The 20,839-nt window shown below is 36.5% G+C and overlaps 2 protein-coding genes across 6 annotated transcripts in view; one reads left to right on the forward strand and one right to left on the reverse strand.

The window, feature by feature from the left end:
- Positions 1-9,171, reverse strand: LOC129262964 (exonuclease 3'-5' domain-containing protein 2-like). Of its 5 annotated transcripts, none has more exons than XM_064102970.1 (6): positions 8,661-9,105; positions 7,811-7,967; positions 6,191-6,350; positions 4,707-4,870; positions 3,561-4,343; positions 1-3,012 (listed from the first exon to the last, which is right to left on the reverse strand). In XM_064102970.1, exons 2-6 carry the CDS (start codon positions 7,894-7,896, stop codon positions 2,487-2,489), a joined length of 1,719 nt encoding a protein of 572 aa, XP_063959040.1. In that variant the 5' UTR covers positions 7,897-7,967; positions 8,661-9,105; the 3' UTR covers positions 1-2,486. The 5 variants fall into 5 exon arrangements, with proteins under 5 accessions (XP_063959040.1, XP_063959065.1, XP_063959060.1 ...); XM_064102995.1 differs by having other exon boundaries at positions 2-3,012; positions 7,811-7,971; positions 9,082-9,171; XM_064102990.1 differs by lacking the exon at positions 8,661-9,105 and adding an exon at positions 8,492-8,526 and having other exon boundaries at positions 2-3,012; positions 7,811-7,971.
- The window catches only part of LOC129262951 (lysosomal cobalamin transporter ABCD4-like), a 23,701-nt gene continuing 11,953 nt past the window's right edge, over positions 9,092-20,839 (forward strand). Inside the window, exons 1-7 of the mRNA XM_064102964.1 lie at positions 9,092-9,229; positions 13,335-13,453; positions 16,301-16,428; positions 18,000-18,142; positions 19,359-19,475; positions 19,971-20,096; positions 20,646-20,791. Of these exons, the coding sequence (XP_063959034.1) occupies positions 9,210-9,229; positions 13,335-13,453; positions 16,301-16,428; positions 18,000-18,142; positions 19,359-19,475; positions 19,971-20,096; positions 20,646-20,791 (799 nt within the window). The 5' untranslated portion in view covers positions 9,092-9,209. The remainder of the gene's footprint in view (positions 9,230-13,334; positions 13,454-16,300; positions 16,429-17,999; positions 18,143-19,358; positions 19,476-19,970; positions 20,097-20,645; positions 20,792-20,839) is intronic.

Below are 20,839 nucleotides of genomic sequence, written 5' to 3' on the forward strand. Positions count from 1 at the left end.
TGGGGGGGGTACTGGGGAGCGCAATAGTAACCTTCCTTTTTACCATGATTTTTCGCTTTATTTTGCCCTCTATCTAGTTTTTCACCTTTTCCCTTTCCTTCTTTATTACTCCCCAATTTACGTATCTTTTTTATTCATTCTAGAGTATCAGTGTCTCTCTCCCCTCTATATCTGCCTCTCTCATATCTCCCCCAATCTATAATTTTTCATCTAACATTAAGTGCTGACCGTTGAAATAACACCCTCTTCCAAACTTTTATATGAGTGGCTTTTTTTATTTTTGGGTTGGATTTAATGCCAAGATTTGAAAGAATATACTTGATTTTTTTTCAAGCGTCCCTGAAATTGGCACCTTGCTTCCCCAGGTGCCCTCCATACCCCCTTGAAATCGACATCAATGGAGTACTCCTTCCTAATAATAATAATAAATGTGACTTGTAATGCGCCAAATCCACTCTGCAGAGTGCCCAAGGCGCAGTAAAAGAGAGAGAGAGAGAGAGAACAGTACAAATACAGAGATAAATTAAGGACCAATTAAAAATAGGAAGTAATGAACAGACGCGTTTAAATGTGTCAATGGAAGTGCAGTCACAGATAACCAGGGGAAGGTCATTCCTCCCTGCTTCCTACAAACAGCCCTTTATCTACACTTTGGGGCAAACTTTCTTGCAAATATCAATGTCCTTGTAATTCATTTTCTTCAAATATCCTTAACAATTTTTCAAGTATGTAGAAAGCACTCTTTCTCTAAAAATTAGGCTTTTGTTACAAATGGAAATGGAACATATAATCTTTTTTTCAGTCTTAAACCTTTATTCTTCATTACAAAGAGATACATGATCTGTCATCTGTATAAAATACAAAATTATTTGTTAAAAAAAGCAGACACATTTTATATATGATGATGCGATCATCTCATTATATCTGAATGTAATGATCATCTACATAAAGATTCCTGAGACAACTAAAAATGCATTTGTTTCTCATACCCAACGTATGTTTAACAGATGAATAGAGGAATACCAAATATACTGCAGTAAATCTCTCCATACATTTTACATAACATTAATCTTGATAGACTAGCAGTTTAAATGATCAAGTTGTAAGGTAACTGAAGAAATTCATATTCTATGGTAAGACAATAATGCCAGAGGATGAAATTAAATATATATATTATCCTTTGGTGCCTGTAACACTTGGTCATAACTACCAGGGTAAATAATATCTCTAACGATAACAAGTTAGAATTCTGGGGGCCGTTTTAAAAGCTCTTTATAAGTTATGCCTCCTGCTATGCAATTGAAATTAATGATTTTGTAAGTATTTTTACTTAGCATTTCACTTGGCTAAGTAAAATGCTTAATTTCATATTCAGATCACATCAATTTTTTTTACTCTATCAAGCCAAATTTAAGTAAAATACTTACTAAATACCATTATGGCGTCATAAAGTAGAAGCCGAATAATGCACAATATGTATTCCATCTGTGGGCAGTACGTATGACTGTACGTTTGTACACTTGTAAACTGCATGCACACCACTCTTATGCCTGTTAGGCATCTGACTTAAGATTTAAGCAAAATAATTAGCCATAAAATTGAAACCCAAAGATAGATAAGTATTTTACTTAAGCAAAATACTGAGTAAAATACCTAAAATTCTGGCTTAAATATTGAATTGAACCCCGGCCCTGTTCTTGTGCTAAAATGGGATATCCAATTATAAACTTAGCATTCAGACACTTGCTAATACAAGAATCTTAATAATGCAAAGATTGTATTTCAATCTTAGTTGAGAATCAAAGAGATTGGCACAAAAGAATGGGTCACAAATTATGCATAAATTAAAACAACTTTATGAAACAGCCCCAGGCCAAGAGCATTTTTAGTATAGAATAAATCAAGAATAGGTATAGTTTGGTTAGTTTTAGATTTTAGAGTTTCCCGCTTCTGTGCGAATTTTCCGCACAGTGAAAGTGAAAATAAAAATTCAAAAGCAAATGTCATGGAGTCTACTTCTTTCCTAATAAAACAAACTTGTGGTATACACATTTTTCTTCTGCACATGATTAAATAAAGATAAAATACATTGAAAGAATAAAGAAATCCTGGAAACAAAACCACATTCCAGGGGAGCGTTTCATGAAAAGACTTGTCGGACGTTTTATCCGACAAGTCCTGTTTTATCCGACGGTTACCATAGTAACAGTCCCTCTCAGCCAATCAGAATCAAGGAAAGTTGTCAGATCTGACAACTTGTCGGACAAAAATGTTGATGAAACACTCCCCTGGCTACCATTTTATCTAGAGTGGATAGTACTGTTCACATATATCCAAATTTTTGGAATGACTTGTGCTGCAAGAAAACATTGCACAAACTTCTCAAGCCAAGTGCTTTGAGTCTTGATCATAAAAAAATCCCTTGGTTTATCATCCAAAAGAAAATAAATAATGACAGATAATTGATATATATCTATTAAATGCCCTCACTTCTTGCAAACAGATGCTTCATGCAAATGATCCACAGACCATAGCTCTGGGAGATACTGAGGCTCCATTGTGTCCAGGAAATTCTGTCTCCAGAGCTTCTCAAACTTCGTCAAACCATCTTCCTTTTTCATCAATTCCTCCACAACCTTCAGGCCATGTGACCCTAAGTAGTTCTCATTCGTCACTTTAGTTTCGATGGACACTCCCTTCTGAAGGAGGCTATCGTCTATCTCGTCGACTCCAAAGAACTCCCGAAGATGGTCTGTCAGCTCCTGTACTCGCTGCTCCGGAAGGTTGTTCGCATTCTTGTGGCGGATTAGAGCTCTTGCGACGGAGCGGAGTTGTACCCTTTGAGGATCTTCCAGACGTTTGGCATTGGTCCTGTTGCTAAGGGGAGCGTTGTATTGGATGGAGATTTCCTGCCGCAGGATGTTGTCATGTGCTCCGCTCCTCTGATGACATTTCAGACATAGCAGCAGGACATCATGAGATGAATGCATCTTGAGGTATTGTGGGAAGTGTCTGCAAGAAAGAGAAATTGTCAAAAATTTCATTCCAGAATCAACCAAGATGCTACAGTGGCCACTTAGCTGCTTCTTTAGTATTGGAGTTCACCCTAACTCAAATTATGTTACAAGGTCCTGCGAAAGGCCTGGAAGTTGGTGTGTTAAATACATACGGCCAACAGCATTCATCATGAAAGGCATGTGAGTCAGTACTTTTTAATAAAACATACAATAAAGCATATGCCACAAGTGAGAACTGAAAAATTAAAGAAATATATTGAACAATGCATCCCAAGCACTGGGAAGAATAAGTTTTAACCAGTAGAAATTCAATCCCAGGAAAACTTAAGCCATGAAATGTGGTTCTCAATCACTTCGAAAGGACACTGATTAAAGGCATTGAGCACACTGCATTTGACCAATTTTGCATGATTAATAAAAATGAGAGACAAAATGCTTTTATTTACAAAGCATTAGAGATGGCCACAAACCTGACATCACTGACTTAGAAATTGAACTATATATAAGTTTAGACACGTGAAGAAGACATCATATGAGACTCACCTTCTGTATTCATGTGGGACTACATGCTTCTTAATGTAAGAGTCCTCCCAGCCACACACCACACACATGTTCTTCTTCTCTATCTGGTAGTACTCTCGATCTGGACCAGGGACCCCCGAAGGCTCAAACAAGAGCCGCACTGTCAAGGGTTCCTCACAGATGATCTCCCCAATCTCCTTGCTGACGTACCATAACGCTTTTCTCTTGTCACATGTGCAGAGGAGGGTGTCGTCTGGGGCTAGGAGACGGCAGTTGTGGTACATCACAGACTTCCTTGTCTTGTAGGCTCTACTTAGAGGGCGCTCTTTGGATTTAATGCAAACTCCTTTTGAATGTTTTTCTGGTTTCTTTGAAGATGAGTTTGTGTTGGTAAGCTGCTTCATGTCAGGGTACATGTCAACGATGCCCTGGCACATGGAAGAAATGCTCTTCCATATTTCTAGTTGAAAGAATGATTCAAAGTGTTTTAATTTCATCTTATAGGCAACAATCTTTAAGAATATGGCTGCCCCAATGACTGCATCTTCAGCAGCATAATTGATTTGTTCTTTGGACAATGGCACTGCTTCCCAATTGCCACACCGCACCCTGTCGTTCTTTGACATTTCATGCTGGAGGACAATGCTGGCTAGTTCCCGTAAACTCAGAGAGCGCCCTCTCAAGGTCCGAGCAAGATGTCGGAGTGCAAGGTGGCGTAGGTCAAGGCATCCATGGGTGATGATCTGGTAATCGGTGAGAAGGCGTTTGGCATCATCAATTACTCCTACACCAACCTTTAATGTGCTTTGAAAGCAAAAAGTTATAAAAGATGATGTTAATATCTAAGATGTCCATTCATAGCTTGAACAAGTAGCTGCATTATTACACTCATCTGATCATACTGATATCTTACATGGCTATCAATAAAATATTTAATGACTGATCATCAGAAACTATGCAAGTTTGAATCAATTTAATATTTTAATAGTATGATATATTCATGTAATTGTCCGCATCTATAAGATTTATTTTTTATACATTTAACACTTTACCTGGGATTTTTATTCACAATGCTTAAAGCAGAGTCTAACAATACAATTTAGGTAAAAAGAGAAACATAATTGTATTAAATAATTAATATTGTGGTGGGAAAAGTATTTAACTTACTTGCGATCTTCGAGGATCTTGCCGATACTCTCGGGGAGTTTTCCACCAAGCTGGTCAAGACGAAACAGAAGGCAAGATTGATTTACAGGGGAAGAGATCTGCAGGAGAGCAACAGGTTGTCTTTGACCGTCTTTGGTCACCCATTCGCAGTCAAGACCAATAACCTAGTGATCAAACAAACACAGTAAAGATTGATTGATGTACATGGAAGAGCGAGACCTGCAGGAGAACCACAGGTTGTCTTTGACCACCTTTGGTCACCCATTCACAGTCAAGAAACATAACCTGGTTATCAGACACAGAACATATTTATTTAAGGAAGAGAAAGACCTGCAGAAGAACCAGAGATTGGTCACCCATTCAGTCAAGATCTATACCCCTGGTGATCACACACCCACACAGAAGAATTCACAGAAGCAACCTGCAAGACAGCAAGAGGGTCCCTGCATTGGAGGCAGAAGCCAAAAAAATTAGGTCATCAACAAAAATTTAAGGGGGGGGGGGGCTCAACATGAATTTAGGGGGGATGCAGGGAAAAAAAATTGACAAGCAAAAAAAAAAAAAAAAAAAAAAAAGGGGTTATCAACATACATTTTTGGGGGGTCTGTCCCCCACCTAAAATTTAGGGGGGGGGACAAGACCCCCCATCCCCCCGCTTCCGCCGCCTCCTATGGGTCCCTGGGATGTCTTTGACCATCCTTGGTCACCCATTCATGGTCAAGACCTATAACCTGGTGACTAAATAGACACAGAAGACATAGATTGGTTCAAAATAGAAGCACACTGCAAGAGAACCAAAGGATATAATGACAGAGCCTTGAGGTGTAAGTGGAAATTAAGTATGCGACAGATGGATGACCCAAAGTGGGTGGAGGCATAACAAAACCTATCAGAATCGAGATCTACAATATTTTCATACCAGCATGGACTGTCTTCTGTTCTTGAAATTCATATTCCTGCTTAAAGAAATAAATTATGAAAATTCTTTAAATATTACACCCACTTTATACTGCTTAGCAATAGCATTACAGAATGATTTACCAAATTGTACCAGTTTTATTCCCTTACTCTTTCACGAGCTCTGACAGACCTTGAAAAGAGATTTTGGATGGGCAAGACCACTCTGGTTAGCCACGAGGGGCACTTTTCCAAATAAGCGTGGCAGCAAAGGGTACCATGACCACATTTAAAGGGCATACACAAAGTATTCACAATCACATTCATGAAAAATGGCACTAAGGCCAAATAGAAAAGGGCATGTGAAAATTTCATAAATGCCACAATGCCCACAACTATGAACAAAGGAAGATGACATCACAACCAGTAAAAGGAGAGCCAGAGTCCACAGTCTCTGCCTCTCTGCTGGTTTCTGGCATATTGAGGGAATTTGAGGCCTGCTCTGAATAATAAAAAAAAAAAAACCATAACAAACGCACAAAGCGTCACCTAATGACACAAAAAAACCCAGAAAAAAACCCATATACCTTCAAAAGTTTAGCAGCTTCTGCAAAGCTCTCTACAGCCAAGCGATGTTCGCTTGATGAATCAATGACAAATATATCATAGTTCTCGATAACTGTAACAGGCTGGTAGACATCTCCTTCCAGTGTATCCTTTGTTGAAGTCGAAGGTGTAGTCCTCTCCCTGTTTAAGCAAAACAATGGACAGGAAATTGTCAAAGGTTTACATTCACCTAGTAGAATTAGACAAACATTTTCTTTTGAAAAAAAAATCGCATTATCTCTAGTTTTCCTGATAGTTTTATCTTATTACTTATGACAATCTAGACATCTACCCTGTATCAGTCTAACTTGGTTCATATTTTAATATTGATGTAAATCACTGGGTCGAATGTTTACACCTCCTTGAAGTTGAAAATCTATAGGAACAAAAAGGTGCAGATTAAAAAAGTGTTACCTCAAAAGGGCACATTTCATTTAGATAAAAAGTGAGAATTTTTCTCTGCTGCCCCTGCAGAAGCAGCAAAAGAAAGAGCACTATACCTCACAATAACAGACTGGAAATTTTGATCAAACTAAAGACGCTAATTTATCAAAAGTAAACGCATATTCAAAGGGGGGCTTGATCAGAGATGAACAGCGATTATTCAATTAAAAGAGATCTAAGAGAACAGATCACTAAATTAAGATAAAGAAAACAGGTGCTGAATGGGAACGAGAAGTTTGAGTCATTTAAAAATCTTTAGAAGGGCTACTTATCTGATACAAGAATGCAAAGGGGCACTTAAAAAAGAATACAATGGGTCCTTCTACTGGGCTCTGAATAGGTTTTGAGTGGGGGGGGGGGCGGGCATTTTACTTCTTGGACGTAGAAAAGGGCACTATATTTAAGCACTTCAAAAAATTGTGACATTTCGAAGACATTACAGAGACGGATCGGTAGACTTTTCAGCAATTAAAAATTGGTTACGAGATGATGAATCTTTTCAAAGAAATTATGACTGGGAGAACAGCCTAGTGTATTTTTTGCACAGTAGCGCACAAGCCTAAGCGTCAAGGGCGCAAGGGTATGTACGCCTCATGCCAACAATGCGCTTAATTATTTATCAGATTCTATTGAATGACCTAAGCATATGAAAAGTTTATTGATTGGTTGATGATGAATTATTGGGCATGTCAGAGATAAGATAGGGCATATCCTTGCTAATTAAGTTACAGAGATAAGACAATTTTCAGAATACCTATTTAAGAGAATTATTGCGAGCTTTTATCTTGCCGAGTTACAAGAATATTTACAAGTTAAGACAATTTTCAGAATACCACCCCAGCCATTTAGAAAAAAGTAACAAGCAAAGTCTCATCAATTTTTAGTAAATGGTAGGCAATACCAATTATAGAAAACAAAATTGAAAAAGATTACAAGAAACTATTAAATTCATATTTCTTTTGTATAATCAAACTATAATGTAAACAGGCTTCAAAATTTTAAAATTGTCCAGACACCGAAGTGCCGAACCCCCATCCTACAATACAAATTTTAGGGAAGACATCAGTCAACTCAAGGTTTATTAGCTGAAGTCTCAACTCACGATCATGCCAGGTGTCATCAGGAGGGGGGCAGGGAGGAGTGGGGGACATAATTACCTGTATTTTCTCCTGTATAAATAGACAGAAATCAGGACAAAGGCTCCAGCAGTGAGGGTAACCATGGATGGGAGGTATGAAGGCATGGCTGATGTTAGTTTAGTTTGTCATGATCGACATTGAAGAGCTTGTGTAGTATTAATGTCGAACTGGAACCCTGCCTAAAAAAAATGAAATAAAAGTAAAAACTCATAAAGTCATAAAGTGTCAGTGATAAGTAAAACTTTTCTAACATTCGAGTAGATCTGTCAGATCTCGATACTATTACTACTACTATGAGTATGAGTAGGGCCTACTAGATCTAGACCAATCTTACTCAACATGAAAATATTTCGATCTTAGTCAGGCGACTCAGGCCTAACGTTAGGGCCTACAGTACAATCAATTGCAAATGCAAATTTCCCTTTCAAATTGAAAGATTAATTTCAATCAATTTGAACTTCTTCATATCTTTTGAAAAAAAAAGAGACCAGTCAGTAGCCTAGGCAGTAATTGAGCAAAAATTAGCGATGATTCTCCCCAACATAAGTTTTTAATTTAAGCTAATTACAACAATATTTGTCCATTTTGGGACCTGAAGTTCTGAACTAGAACTTCAATTTCAAGTTGAAGGCTGAAATTTTTGAAAATTGAATTGCAATTGAGTCAATGCCGGCACACTAAGTCCAGCCTAAAATTAACCCGGCCCAGGGTCCGGGAGCTCCGGCCCGCGCAGCGGGCCGGAGCTCCCTGGGTTAGACTAAAATAGTCTATGTAAGCTCAATCATCTGTTAAAACAGTTAATTCAACTACAATTTTAAGAGATCACGATCACATAGTAAAAAATGGCAAAGAAGTAGAAGAACTGCACTTGCCTGTGTAGACGGATCGATGCCCCTGATTTTTACATATAGCCAGGGTTTCATCAACACATATAGCTGTGAAACAGTGATTTCGCCCATGTGCTATTTGAACTATTGCATCAAGAAATGATGATGTCAACCATTTTCTTGAATGCGTAAGAAATCGCACACATGCATTCACATCGTGTCTTGATCCTGAGACAGGGCCATATAGGCTAGTCTTAATTCTGGATTTCGAAAAATATTTTCCTTTAATAAAAATAATTTTGAGTAAGAGTTATTATGAATGGCAGTGCATAAAATTAATTTCTATGATTGGAATGATGTTACTTTGGAATTTATTTGATTCCTATAGCTTTTCAGAAACATATCATATTTTTACAGACTAAATGCATTTTTAGGAAAGCCTGAACATTTTTAACAGCAAACCTTTATTAGCGATAGCACGTGCATTTCGTCAAAACCGAGTCAGCAGTATACATGCAGGTGAAAGTTGAGTCCAGTGCAGCGCGTCGCAGTTCCTGGGAAAGCTAAAGTTGTTTAATGCTGTTATAAGAATGTCAACAGTGTCGAAGAGGTATGTGTTGTGTAGATTTTGTTTTTATTTCATGATCACTCTTTTATTCGTGTTTAAATGATTTTAAATATATTGAATCAGCTCACTTAAATTGTTGTAATGTTTGCCAATCGACCTTGCGCTCGCATCGCCCATGCATTGGAACAGTCCTCGCGCTTTGATGGCCCCCGAACCTCAGGCGTCGATGCGATCCCGCGCCGTTCCACTTGCCACCTGCGGCTGAGCTGAGCTGCTGAGCTTGGGGCGCTAGCTAGTACAGTAGTAGCTAGCTATGCACTTGCAGTTTCGCCACCGGCCGACTTCGAGCAAATTACCCCACCAGAATTTTTTGGCAAATGTGATGGCAAGTCTCAACAAGGTCGACTAAGTTATACGACCGAAAGATTGTCCTGAACTGTGGCAGCTCACCCGATTGTTTGCATTAATTTTGGTCGCTATAGCCGCTGTACTCAACGCAAGAAGAACTCAAGAAGAACTTCAGTCAGCATGCCATGGTCAGGTTACCAGATTTCACAAAAAGAAATACAGGACAATCGACAAAGCATGTTGCACGAGCGGATCGACCGAGCCAGGCCTTAATAAACAAAGAAGGCTAAACAGTGTTAGAAAAGAAAAGAGATGAATTAATTGAGAAGAAAGAAAGAAAAAAATGAAGGGGAAAGTGTAGGAAAAAAAATTAAATGAATAAAGGATGAAAGAAAGAAAAGAGAGAAAAAGGGTTTCCTTCATTTGAAATGAATAAAGAAAGAAAGGAAGGGAAGATGAACAAATGTGTGAAAGAAAATAAATGAGAGAAAGGAAAAAAAGTAAGAAAAAGGAGGAAGAAAGAAAGAATGAAGGAAAGAAAAATGTTTCAGAAAATGAAAAAAAAAACAAAGGAAGAAAGAAGAAAAACAAGGAAGGGAGGGAAAGAAAGAATAAGGGAAGAGAATTAGAAGGAAGAAATAAAATAAAGAATGAAAGAAATAAAAGATGAAAGGGAAGAGAGAATGAAAGAAGAAAATAATGGAAGGAGAGAAAGAACGAAAATAAAAAGGAGAGGAAGGGAAAAGGAAGCAAAGAAAAGTTTAAGGAAAGAAAGGATGAAGGAAATGAAAAAGGAAAGTTAAAAAAGAAAGAAGGAAAGAAAGAAAAATGAACAGAGAGGGATAGAAAGGATCAGGAAAGAAAGATAGGAAATAAAGATAAATGGAACAAAAAAGGGCAAGCAAGAAGGATAGAAAAGAAAGAAGAAAAAATCCAATCTAACAAAAATCTTAATGATATTTGGTGTTTTAAAATTTTTTTCTAATAAAAAAAGACTAAAATGTTTTAGAAATGAATAAAATTTCAAAGTGAAACATTGTAAAATTCAAAAATTAGATGGAACAACTAGGGACAGTGATTTTCCGTTTCAAAAAATTGCCTTTTCCGTTTCAGAAAATCTCAAATTCCGTTTCAGCATGTCAGAAAACGGAAATTCCGTTTCCCCATAGACTTTGTACACACGGAAAAGTGACAATTCCGTTTACACATTGAATAGCAAAATCACAACACGTACACTCGCACTGGTCAAAATTTGTATCTGCTACTGTACCAACAACACAATATAATCTGTTCTAATCGGATTTATGCGGGTGCATAAAATATTTTTACAAACCCATTAGCATGCATACATCCTCACCTTTCACATTATTAGCATTATTTCACGGTAAAATGATATTTCATCGATAATTTTGGGGTTTTTTGGACATCGTTATCATCAGTCAACAGCTTTTGCCGATCCGCCATCTTGGATTTTAGGACCACGATATCGTGCTGTTACATCTTCAAACGTAGAGGGCAGCAACACACGACCGTGTAGTTGAACGATATGTGTGCATGTGAAGCCCAACCCGGCCGGCTGGGTACGGGTACGGTGCGGGGTACAATCGAGTGTGCTGATGTCGAGTGCAGTCACGATGTGTGAATTGTCATGATAGCAGCGAAGTGAGATCGTTTTTTCTGGGGTTTGTGGCCATTTAATATTCTCATTTTGTTGTGATTTTGGAGTAATTTCTGTTGCTATTCTGTGTATTTTGAGGGAAAATACGTTTTCCGTGATTTTCCGTTTGAAATGCCACTTTCCGTTTCAAAAGGCCCTTTCCGTGAATTCCGTCCGTTTTCCGCGATCGCGGAAAATCACTGTCCCTAAACAACGCGGCATCACACGCAGGCATCTCTCCCATCCCATTACAAGTTCGCACAGATCACAAGATGACTTAAAACGAAAGCTGAAACAACTAGATCTAGTAATGAAACTCCGATTACATCACCAAATCAGTAATCTGAGAAAATCAATCCATAATATAATTTTTAAAAATTCCCGCCGATTTTGTGATTATTTTAATGGAAAAACTGTTTATCATGTGCGATTGTTTGCGCTATTTAGAATCTGCTCCGATCGTACATGCCGAGCTAGTAGCCTGCCACACACAGGCAGGACTCAGTCCAATTCTCGCTACCCCAAATAGGAACAAAAATCTCATAATGCGCGAGACGAGATAATTTTCACTCCGTCGGGTCGTCATCACCACTTCCGGTTCAGAGTCATGCTCGTGCGAGGTTCGCGATACTGAGTTTTCCACCACGCTGAAATCGATGCCAATCAGCGTAATATGTACAGATTATGATACTTTTTATTCAATTTGGTCAGTTTTGATTCAATTTGAATTATAAATAAAAATGAAAAATATATTTCACGTGAAAATAATTTTTATTCATGTTTTTATTTGGTTATAAAAAAATAAAAAAAAAAATGAATATCTTAACATTTTGCATTTAGCGACCGGCCTGACATCACGATCGTATTCGACTAGACGCTAAATATATACAGCATTCATTCCGTTCAATTTTTCGTCGACCACAAAATGGATAAAAAATCAGTTTCGGAACTTAAAAAAATCTTAACTGACAGAGGAATACCTTGCAATGGAAAGCTTCGGGCAGAATTAGTGACTTAATTAAGCAGAAAAGGCCGTTAAACTGTATCGTGAAAGAGAGGGTTGTGATCACGAACTTTCCGAGCGAAAGCACGTTGTGTTGTGCATGACGGCACTGTTGATCTGAATGGCAAAACAGTGCATTGGACTTCCGAACAGGAAGTTGTAATACCGAAAAGCTATCCCATAATGCAATGCGCGTTACAGGGATTTTCCCGGATCTCGGGGAAATCGCTATTTGGGGTAGCGAGAATTCGTTTGCAATGTATTGGGTTAGCAAGAAAATCACTGCAAAACTTGCAAAAGTTTACAGTTATCGATTTTATTGTTGTCTCTGCCTTGTCATTTGTTGGTTATTTGATGAAAATTCTTCACTTTGAAACATATTAAAGTATATTTTGTTCAATATTCTGAAATACGGGACAAATAGGCATCCTGGGAAGGGTTTGTCGGGACGCTGGGACAAAGGAGCAAAATACGGGACGATCCCGGGAAATACGGGACGTCTGGTCACCCTGACTTCAGTCTTTATCACTGATGACTGCAGTGAAAGGGAGCGAAGCGTGATGTCGATTGGATACCACATGCATGACCAAAGAAACGCATAAAAAGGATCTCTTTTTTAAGATAGGGCATGTTATACCACTTACACATGCGAGGTTAGTATACTCTACTAACCTTACCTAGCCAGGAGGCTCCTAGAGGCTAGAGAGAAAATCTTTCACTAACGTGTGCTTTCTCTCCACGGAGCCAGGGATTGCGTCCCATTCATGTGCGTGTAATGCAAAAAAAAAACTGAAAATTTCGCCCTTGAGATTTCTACTATCCTTCTAAAAGATCTCGCCCTAAACATGCTAAATTATGTCAATGGGATACAACTTCATTCCGACATTTCTATTGATATTGATTCCATTTTTAAACAAAGAAAGCCACTGTAATCTTGAGCTGAGGTTAAGTTGATCTCAATGTCAGTGTAAATTTTTAACGTTTCAATGGTCTTCACCTATTAAAAAAAAACTCATCAAAAACATTAAAGAGAACTTAGAACTAATCCCTAAATGGAGTTATTGTATGTCCTTGGCAGTGCATGGTTACATTTTCATATTATGATTTTGCAATCTTGCCCTTTTATTTTATTCTGACAGGTACAAGCTAGATATGGAATTTCTAAAGAGACTTGGCCACCTTCTGCCAGTCCTGTTCCTCTCATGGAAGTCTGCTCAGACAATCCTATTTTTCTTGCTTCTTCTGATAGCAGGTGGAGGTAATTGTGATTTCTTTTTGTTTCTCAACAAAATTGTTGGACGTTGGTCTCCATATATGTAGCTTACAACCGACAAAAGTGCAGTAGAGAATCCAGGGGATGGGAGCAACAGACCTGCCAACCAGTACGTTTTGGGCGTATTTAGTATGTTTTTTAAACCAAATTACGGCAGTACGTTTTTCTTTAAAAAATACGTTTTTGTAAAAAAAAAATCGTATTTTATTGAGAAAAATCATCTCTATAGTATGTCTCTATTTCATAAAACTTACACAAATATGGTTAATAGATCAATGTAATTTCAGGTAACTTGTTTTTTTTTTCAATCATTTTGTTAAAACCAGGGTGAGATATACACATGTTTCAATGTTTCTTTTCATCTGGAAGAGCAGTGCGCATTTTAGCTTGCATGCAGCTTGAGCGCCGCGATGAGCGAGTGTGCCACGCATTTTATTATGAAATACACTTTTTTGGGAAAAATACAGTTTTTTTTATCACAGAATACAATTTTTCATTCCCAGAGGTTGGCAGGTCTGGAGCAAGGGGGTTTGCCTCTCCCCACCATTACCCCAGAGAAAAAAATGAACATTTTCAAAAAGACTTAGAAAAGTGTGGTAACCCCTCTCCCTTCCCTCATTGGGTGTCATGGGGATAGGGGATGTGATTGGAGTGATGACAAAATCTATTTTTTGTTTGTCAATTTTGTTGCTGGTTAAAAGGGATGGTCCGGGCTGAAAATATTTATACAGTATCTTAATAAATAGAGTAAAATTCACTGAGCAAAATGCTGAAAATTTCATCAAAATCGGATAACAAATAACGAAGTTATTGAATGTATAATTTTATCAATATTTTTGTGAAAACAGTTATATGCACATAATCATGAATATTCATTAGGTGAGCTGATGATGTCATATCCCCACTTTCCTTTTTCTTCTGTTATTACATGAAATTGATTCATATTTTTCATACATGTGTAAATGATGTATCTCCATTATGATGAAATAAGTTGCGGCAATAAATGACTAATGCACTTAATCAGTTGTCAATCCAATTGTTTTAGTTCTTGGTAGAAAAATTTGGAATAAACCTAATTTCATATAGTAAAATACAAAAGAACAAGTGGGGATATGACATCAACAGCCCACCTAATGAATATTCATGAAGACATGCCTAGAACTGTTTCACGGGAATAATGCAAATCTTTAAAATTCAATAACTTTGTTATTTGTTATCCGATTTTGATCAAATTTTCAGCATTTTGCTCTGGGAATTTTACTCCAATTGTTCAGATATAAATATCTCCAGCCCAGCCATCCCTTTGAAATGCCCCTCCAGTTAAGTCCAGGCCTGTGGAGTGTCTCATGAAAAGACTTGTCAGACGTTTTATTAGAAAATTCTTGTTTATCCTTCGACAGTTACCATAGGAACTGTGCTCTTCAGCCAATCAAATTCAAGGAAAGTTGTCAGACATATATAGGTCAATGGAACGCATTCCCTATCCACCCATGTGGTAGTACGGCATATCATCTTAGATTTGGGTCTTGGTTACTAGAACACGACCCTTCCAACTATTGGTGTTTGTAAATGGGCTGAATGCATGAAAACATTTTTTTTTTTTTGCACAGTTTTGCTTTAAACGATGTCCAGCACAAGTAAAAGCTTGTGCACAAAAGTCATACAAGAGTTGATAAGGAATCAATCCTTTCAAATGAAATTCATTATAGACTATGAAAGAACTTGTCTGTCAAATGTGGTTTAAAGACGAAATAAAGATGTATCCTCGATTCAAAGCATAAATCATAACTGTATTTTGATGGTTTCGGTGGAATCTATTACTTTGAATTTTCCCCTAGTATCAATCTAATTGGACCAGAATCATGTACATGTATGTTGATTGAAATGTAATGCTAACAAGTGACCCATTCACACAAAGCTTTGCAGTCGATTGTACATGGTCAATGTCTTCAAGCTTAAAGGGGAATGAAACCTTTGGAACAAGTAGGCTTGTGTCGAAACAGAAAATTCAAAGAATAAGAACAAAGAAAGTTTGAGAAAAATCAGACAAATAATGAGAAAGTTATGAGCATTTGAATATTGCAATCACTAATGCTATGGAGATCCTCCCATTGGCAATGCGACAAGGATGTGTGATGTCCCATGTGAACAACTTTCCCTTTGATGAACTATAAAATACCCTCGAAATGTCTCTTTTTGCTTTTTCTTGTGGTGATACAAACTCTTTATCCATGATGTATTCTTTAAAAATCTGTATTACATGCCCTTCTATAGAAAGAACACATGATCTACTGATAGATAATTTAAGTGAAATATATACTAAAGTAATGATCTGTTTCTTCGATTTTTTTGTTTTCACACAAGCTATCTTGTTCCAAAGGTTTCATTCTCCTTTAAAAATCAGCCCAATTATCAATCACTATCCTTTGTGTCACAGGGCCAGGTATTCACTAAAAAGCTGTCTTTATAATATGTGTCATTGGCACGTATTCTGAAGTCAGGTTTAACTTAGACCATGGTCTAACTCTGTGCTAAAATTATGGGAAGCCAAAGGTGTCAAATTTTTTATTAAGTTGTATAGTTTCTTATGTTTACTGTGCTCTTTCCTGATTCATCGATGGTGAAGACAACTTCCCACACAAATATGAATGATTTGAGACCAAAATGAGCTGAAATATTACATCTCTACTGTTTTAGTGTTTTATGTAACAATTGGCTGTCCATACTTAAACCACAACTTTAAACCTAAGTGTAACTTAAACCCGACTTCAGAATACGGGCCTTGGTGTTTGAGTATAAGTCTAATCAAGATTCCTTCTCTCTCTATAACAGAACAAGGTGCAGCTTACTTTGTAGGCTTGATCCCCAGTCAGTTTTATGTGGTTCTACCTGCCCAGGACTGGTCTGGTTTCATTACAACTCTATGGCAATCTCTGCTCTACATTATACTTATTTCCCTGGTAAGCAAGTCTACTCTACCAAACTCCTGCACGCTCTAAGAAATATCACATTATTTTAACATAACATAATAATATTGCATAAGAAATCTTTCCGGATTATAACAGTTTTGTCTAAAAATATAAGTAATTGCTTCAGAGAGGACAAGTGTAGAAAAATATATCCCAAGGAAATGATAATACAGCTAAACTTGTATGAATCGAGTCACCCTTCTGTAAGTGGAATATTCGGCCAAGTCCAAAACCAGAATAAGCGAAGCACGTGTTGTAAATAGGCCTACCTCTTTTTAAGTAAAATTTCTTGTACTGTAGGTAGAACACATTTTCTACTCCCAATAGATTTGACTTAAGGGCAAATTTACCTGTTTTCTGTTAGAATATAGAAGTTATCATGTTATTTGATGTCTCTATGCCAACTGGTTATCAGTTTGATAAACAGTCTGCTCCTTTTAATGCTGTAACGTAAAGGTGTGAAATATCAATGTGACAAAAGCAAGCTTTTATCATTGGACTCCTCAATAAACAGTGCGTCCCATTAAAAGGGAAACCAGGATTCGTACATCTTTTTTTTCAAAGGCAAATTAATTATGATATTTCATTTACATCATCATACAATTGAATTATTCCTCTACATTTTGATACCTAATATGTGACGAACACTTCATGCATTAATGAGCAAGACGAGTTTGAAATTTTAACGTCAAAATCAGGTTGCGCAAAAAAATTGGACTAGATTGGTTCACGATGCGACAACCGTGCTTATTCGACGATCGACTCTAGCATTTCTTTCGTAATCTTTGTAAAGTTTCTCTCACTGCTCCTTGAAATGGGAGTGAGTAAAGATTAACACGTGAGTTTCTGCGCAAATCGTTTCTGATAGGCCTCCATATTTATTACTTGTAATCTGCAATGAGTGAATGATTTGATAAGCTCAAATTAAAGATGAGATTCCACTTTTACCATAGGTATCAAATTCAAAGTAAAAACATGTTTAATATTTGTGAAATCTATCTCTGAAAACGGGTTTCTTTTTTTGTGGGACGCACTGTACAGGGTATGTGCTAAATGAAATATGAATATACAACTGTATGTACAGTTGTTTTTAAAGTTTAATAGTGAGCCTCACCACAAAATGCACCCCTTCATCATGCCATTGAATGCATACAACATTCAATCTGACTTCACAGTGAAATATCTATAAACATGGCAGGACTTTAACCCTTTAAATATGCTAATTCTCTGGTTGGGTTTGCTATTTTGAGCACTACTGTATCTGTTTTAACCAAGTTTTAGACTAGAGATTCAAAACCACCTTCATAAAGCATATTTGTCTCTCTACAAAATTGAAAAATATTTAAAAAAAATTTTATTTAACTTTGTTGGGTTATATTTTCTGTCTCTAAATTATATATAAATGAAATATGAATAAATCATCATTTCAGACCAAGAATTTCAATCATCATTGTGAAATTTGGCCTTAATGTTAGACTATGAACATTGTTGAATAAGTTATGAGTCTTAAATGTTGAAAATTAATGAAAGGTTTTGATTGTTTTGTCTTCTGTTTATTCAAGATAAAGAGTGCGAAGACTTATATCAGCAAACTGCTGTATGTTAGATGGAGGGAAGCCCTCACCACACATCTCCATAAATTCTACTTCAAAGCTTTCAGTTACTACAAACTCAACGTTTTGCAGACAGGAAATGTCGATAACACGTAAGTATGTACGCTGAAGTCTGATTATGTGATTCACCTTTGTTGTATATTTATGTATAAAACAGAAACTCTGGCCAAGGTCAAGTCCACTGTGAAGGTGATTGCAATAAATTGAGAAAAATGAAATCGGTGTAAAACCATTAAAAAAAATGGTTTTAAAAATTGGATGCGAAATAGGACAATCTAATTTTTTTTTTTGGACACTTTTCAGAAATTATGTGCTGTGAGTAAATGAAAGGGCTAACAACGTCAGAGCATCCCCCCATGCATTTATGTGATATTTGTAGTATATTGGTTTTCATCCTACCTTAACCTGGATAGTAGAAGCATGACATATGCAGTGCTTTTTTTCAATGACAGTTACTGCATCAACTTATGAATTTTATCCTTTATGTGTTGTTAAGTTAGAACTACACCAGCGCACGACACTGGCACTGGTCCGACGGTCCCACACCAAAAAAATTGCTGTCTGGCCAGTAACTTTTCAGAAATAGCCAGATTTACTGGTCCGACATGACCAGTAAAAATATATCAAACTGATACAAATGATATTTCCTCCTCTTATGTGAATTAAAAAAAATGACTCTGTTATCTTTAAAAATGGCTATCCAAAATTGAGAAATGGCTCTTATGAATTATGTTGTGAATGTACTTTTTTTGTATGTTTTTTTTTTTTTGGGGGGGGGCAATAAAAATAAACTAAAGTCTTTTTATGTTTTTCTTTATTTTTGGGGACCAGTAAATTTTAGGTTTGGACCAGTAAAAAATTGAAATACTGGGTATCTACTGGTCCGACATAAACTGGTTGGACCGGTAGAAAAAAAAGGGTTAGTGTGGAGCCCTGACTACAATGTACAATTGATGTAATTTTTTTTGTTCTAGTTCTTAAAACAAGGACAAAATGGGAATTATATATATATCATATGACATGAATATCATAGCACTTTATAAAAGGCAAAGGTCATATCAGGTAAAGATCTTTTAATCAGCGATTTGATTTTTGGTAAATCTTAACCTTATTATGATTAACCTGATTATATTTTAAAATGTTAAAGATCTTAAATCTTTTTAAGATTAAAAATAATAATAAATATCAAAGGTCACAATTTTAAATTTGAATCTTTTAACAAAACATTTGATATTACTCCTTTGTTGATATGAGCCACAGGTACTAATGTTGTTTGTTTTATTTTCATCCATATCATCTTTTGAACAGGGATCAGAGAATAACTCAGGATGTGGAGAGATTATGTAATCAGTTGAGTCTGGTCGTCCCAACACTGATTGTGTCACCATTCACTATTGCTACCTACACTTATCTCACGTATGAAATGTAAGTATATGATCAAATTATAAGGATGATGATGGTGATGATGATGATTAATAACTCAATAATTTCACTGTAATAATTTTGGGGGAGTAACCTCTGATTAGCCCTTAACCTTTGCTTTTTCCCTCATACTAAAATATTGAATATTTTGTGTTTCTATATTCGTTTCGTTAATTTAGTATCTGTTTGATGTTTAAAAAAATTTAGATAATGAAAATAAATGAATTGATATGAATGATGATGGTTGAGGTCATGATGATAATGATGATGATTATGATGGAATATTTTATTATACATGTAATGACTCCTACACCTTCATTATTTTCTTACGGCTCTATGGTGTAAATTCACAGAAGAGGTTAAACGTCCTCCTTTGTTTTTCAAGCATGAGGGCTCACTGAATATGATCCAGCCGAAAAGGCCTTGTTAAGGAATATCAACATTTTATTCCAATAGAAATTCTGTTGCATATTATTCTCTCTCCCTTGTCTTCTACAGTACTGGCTACCTGGGACCTCTGGTTATCTATTGTTATTTCATCATCGGAAGTGTCATCAATAAATTCATCATGTCGCCAGTGGTGAATCTAACTTATCAGCAGGAAAAACAAGAAGGGATTTTCAGGTATGTTTCTGTAGAGTCAAGGATGATTATGTAAAATACAAATGGGAAGCTTGTCGTGAACTTCGATTTGTGTCATTGCAATTAATGTATGGTCAATGCCTTGTTTATGGTTTCTAATGCAAAATTATTATGTTTAAGAACAAATCCCCCTCTTTCCGAAAAGAATTGGCAGAAATTCTTTAGTTGCCAAGGGGGCCCCTCATACATGTATATAAAACGTACATGTATACAAAGTATGGTTCAATGATGATCTCTGTGTATTATAAAATTTCTATTTGTATATACTTTTATTCTTTATTTATTTTTAGAAAGTCAAAAGGGGCCTAAGCTTTCGATCCTAGCAGAATCTTCGTCAGAGGCAAAATTTATTTTTATTAATTTTTTTTAAAATGCTATTCATTGTTATTTTTTTAATTTAAATTATTATTATTATTATCATATCATTAATAGTAGTATTAGTAGTTGTTTTATTTACTAAGTCAACTTGTAGACTAACCTAAGATCCCTGAAACTAGTTTTGATGAAGAATATTATGGTAATCTATCTCAGATTCAAGCATGCTCAGCTTCGAGCCAATTCAGAATCAGTCGCCTTCTACTCGGCTGGTGATGTGGAGAAGGACAACGCTGACCGCAAGCTCTTCAGACTTCTTGATGTCCAGCTTACTCTGACCAACTGGGAGTTCTGGCTCAATGGTAGGTGTGCTGTATAAAGAAAATAAGCTCCTTGTGTTTTTTACTTTG

This window comes from Lytechinus pictus, chromosome 1 (genome assembly GCF_037042905.1).
Source record: "Lytechinus pictus isolate F3 Inbred chromosome 1, Lp3.0, whole genome shotgun sequence".
Lineage (NCBI taxonomy): Eukaryota > Metazoa > Echinodermata > Echinoidea > Temnopleuroida > Toxopneustidae > Lytechinus > Lytechinus pictus.

What these genes read in the sequence shown, in the direction of transcription:
- LOC129262964 (XM_064102970.1), bottom strand. Translation starts at nt 7,896, where the DNA reads ATGCCTTCATACCTCCCATCCATGGTTACCCTCACTGCTGGAGCCTTT. An exon ending in TTATACAGGAGAAAATACAG is followed by an intron (nt 6,351 to 7,810) that starts GTAATTATGTCC and finishes TTGCTTAAACAG; the next exon opens with GGAGAGGACTACACCTTCGA. An exon ending in AAGATCCTCGAAGATCGCAA is followed by an intron (nt 4,344 to 4,706) that starts GTAAGTTAAATA and finishes TTGCTTTCAAAG; the next exon opens with CACATTAAAGGTTGGTGTAG.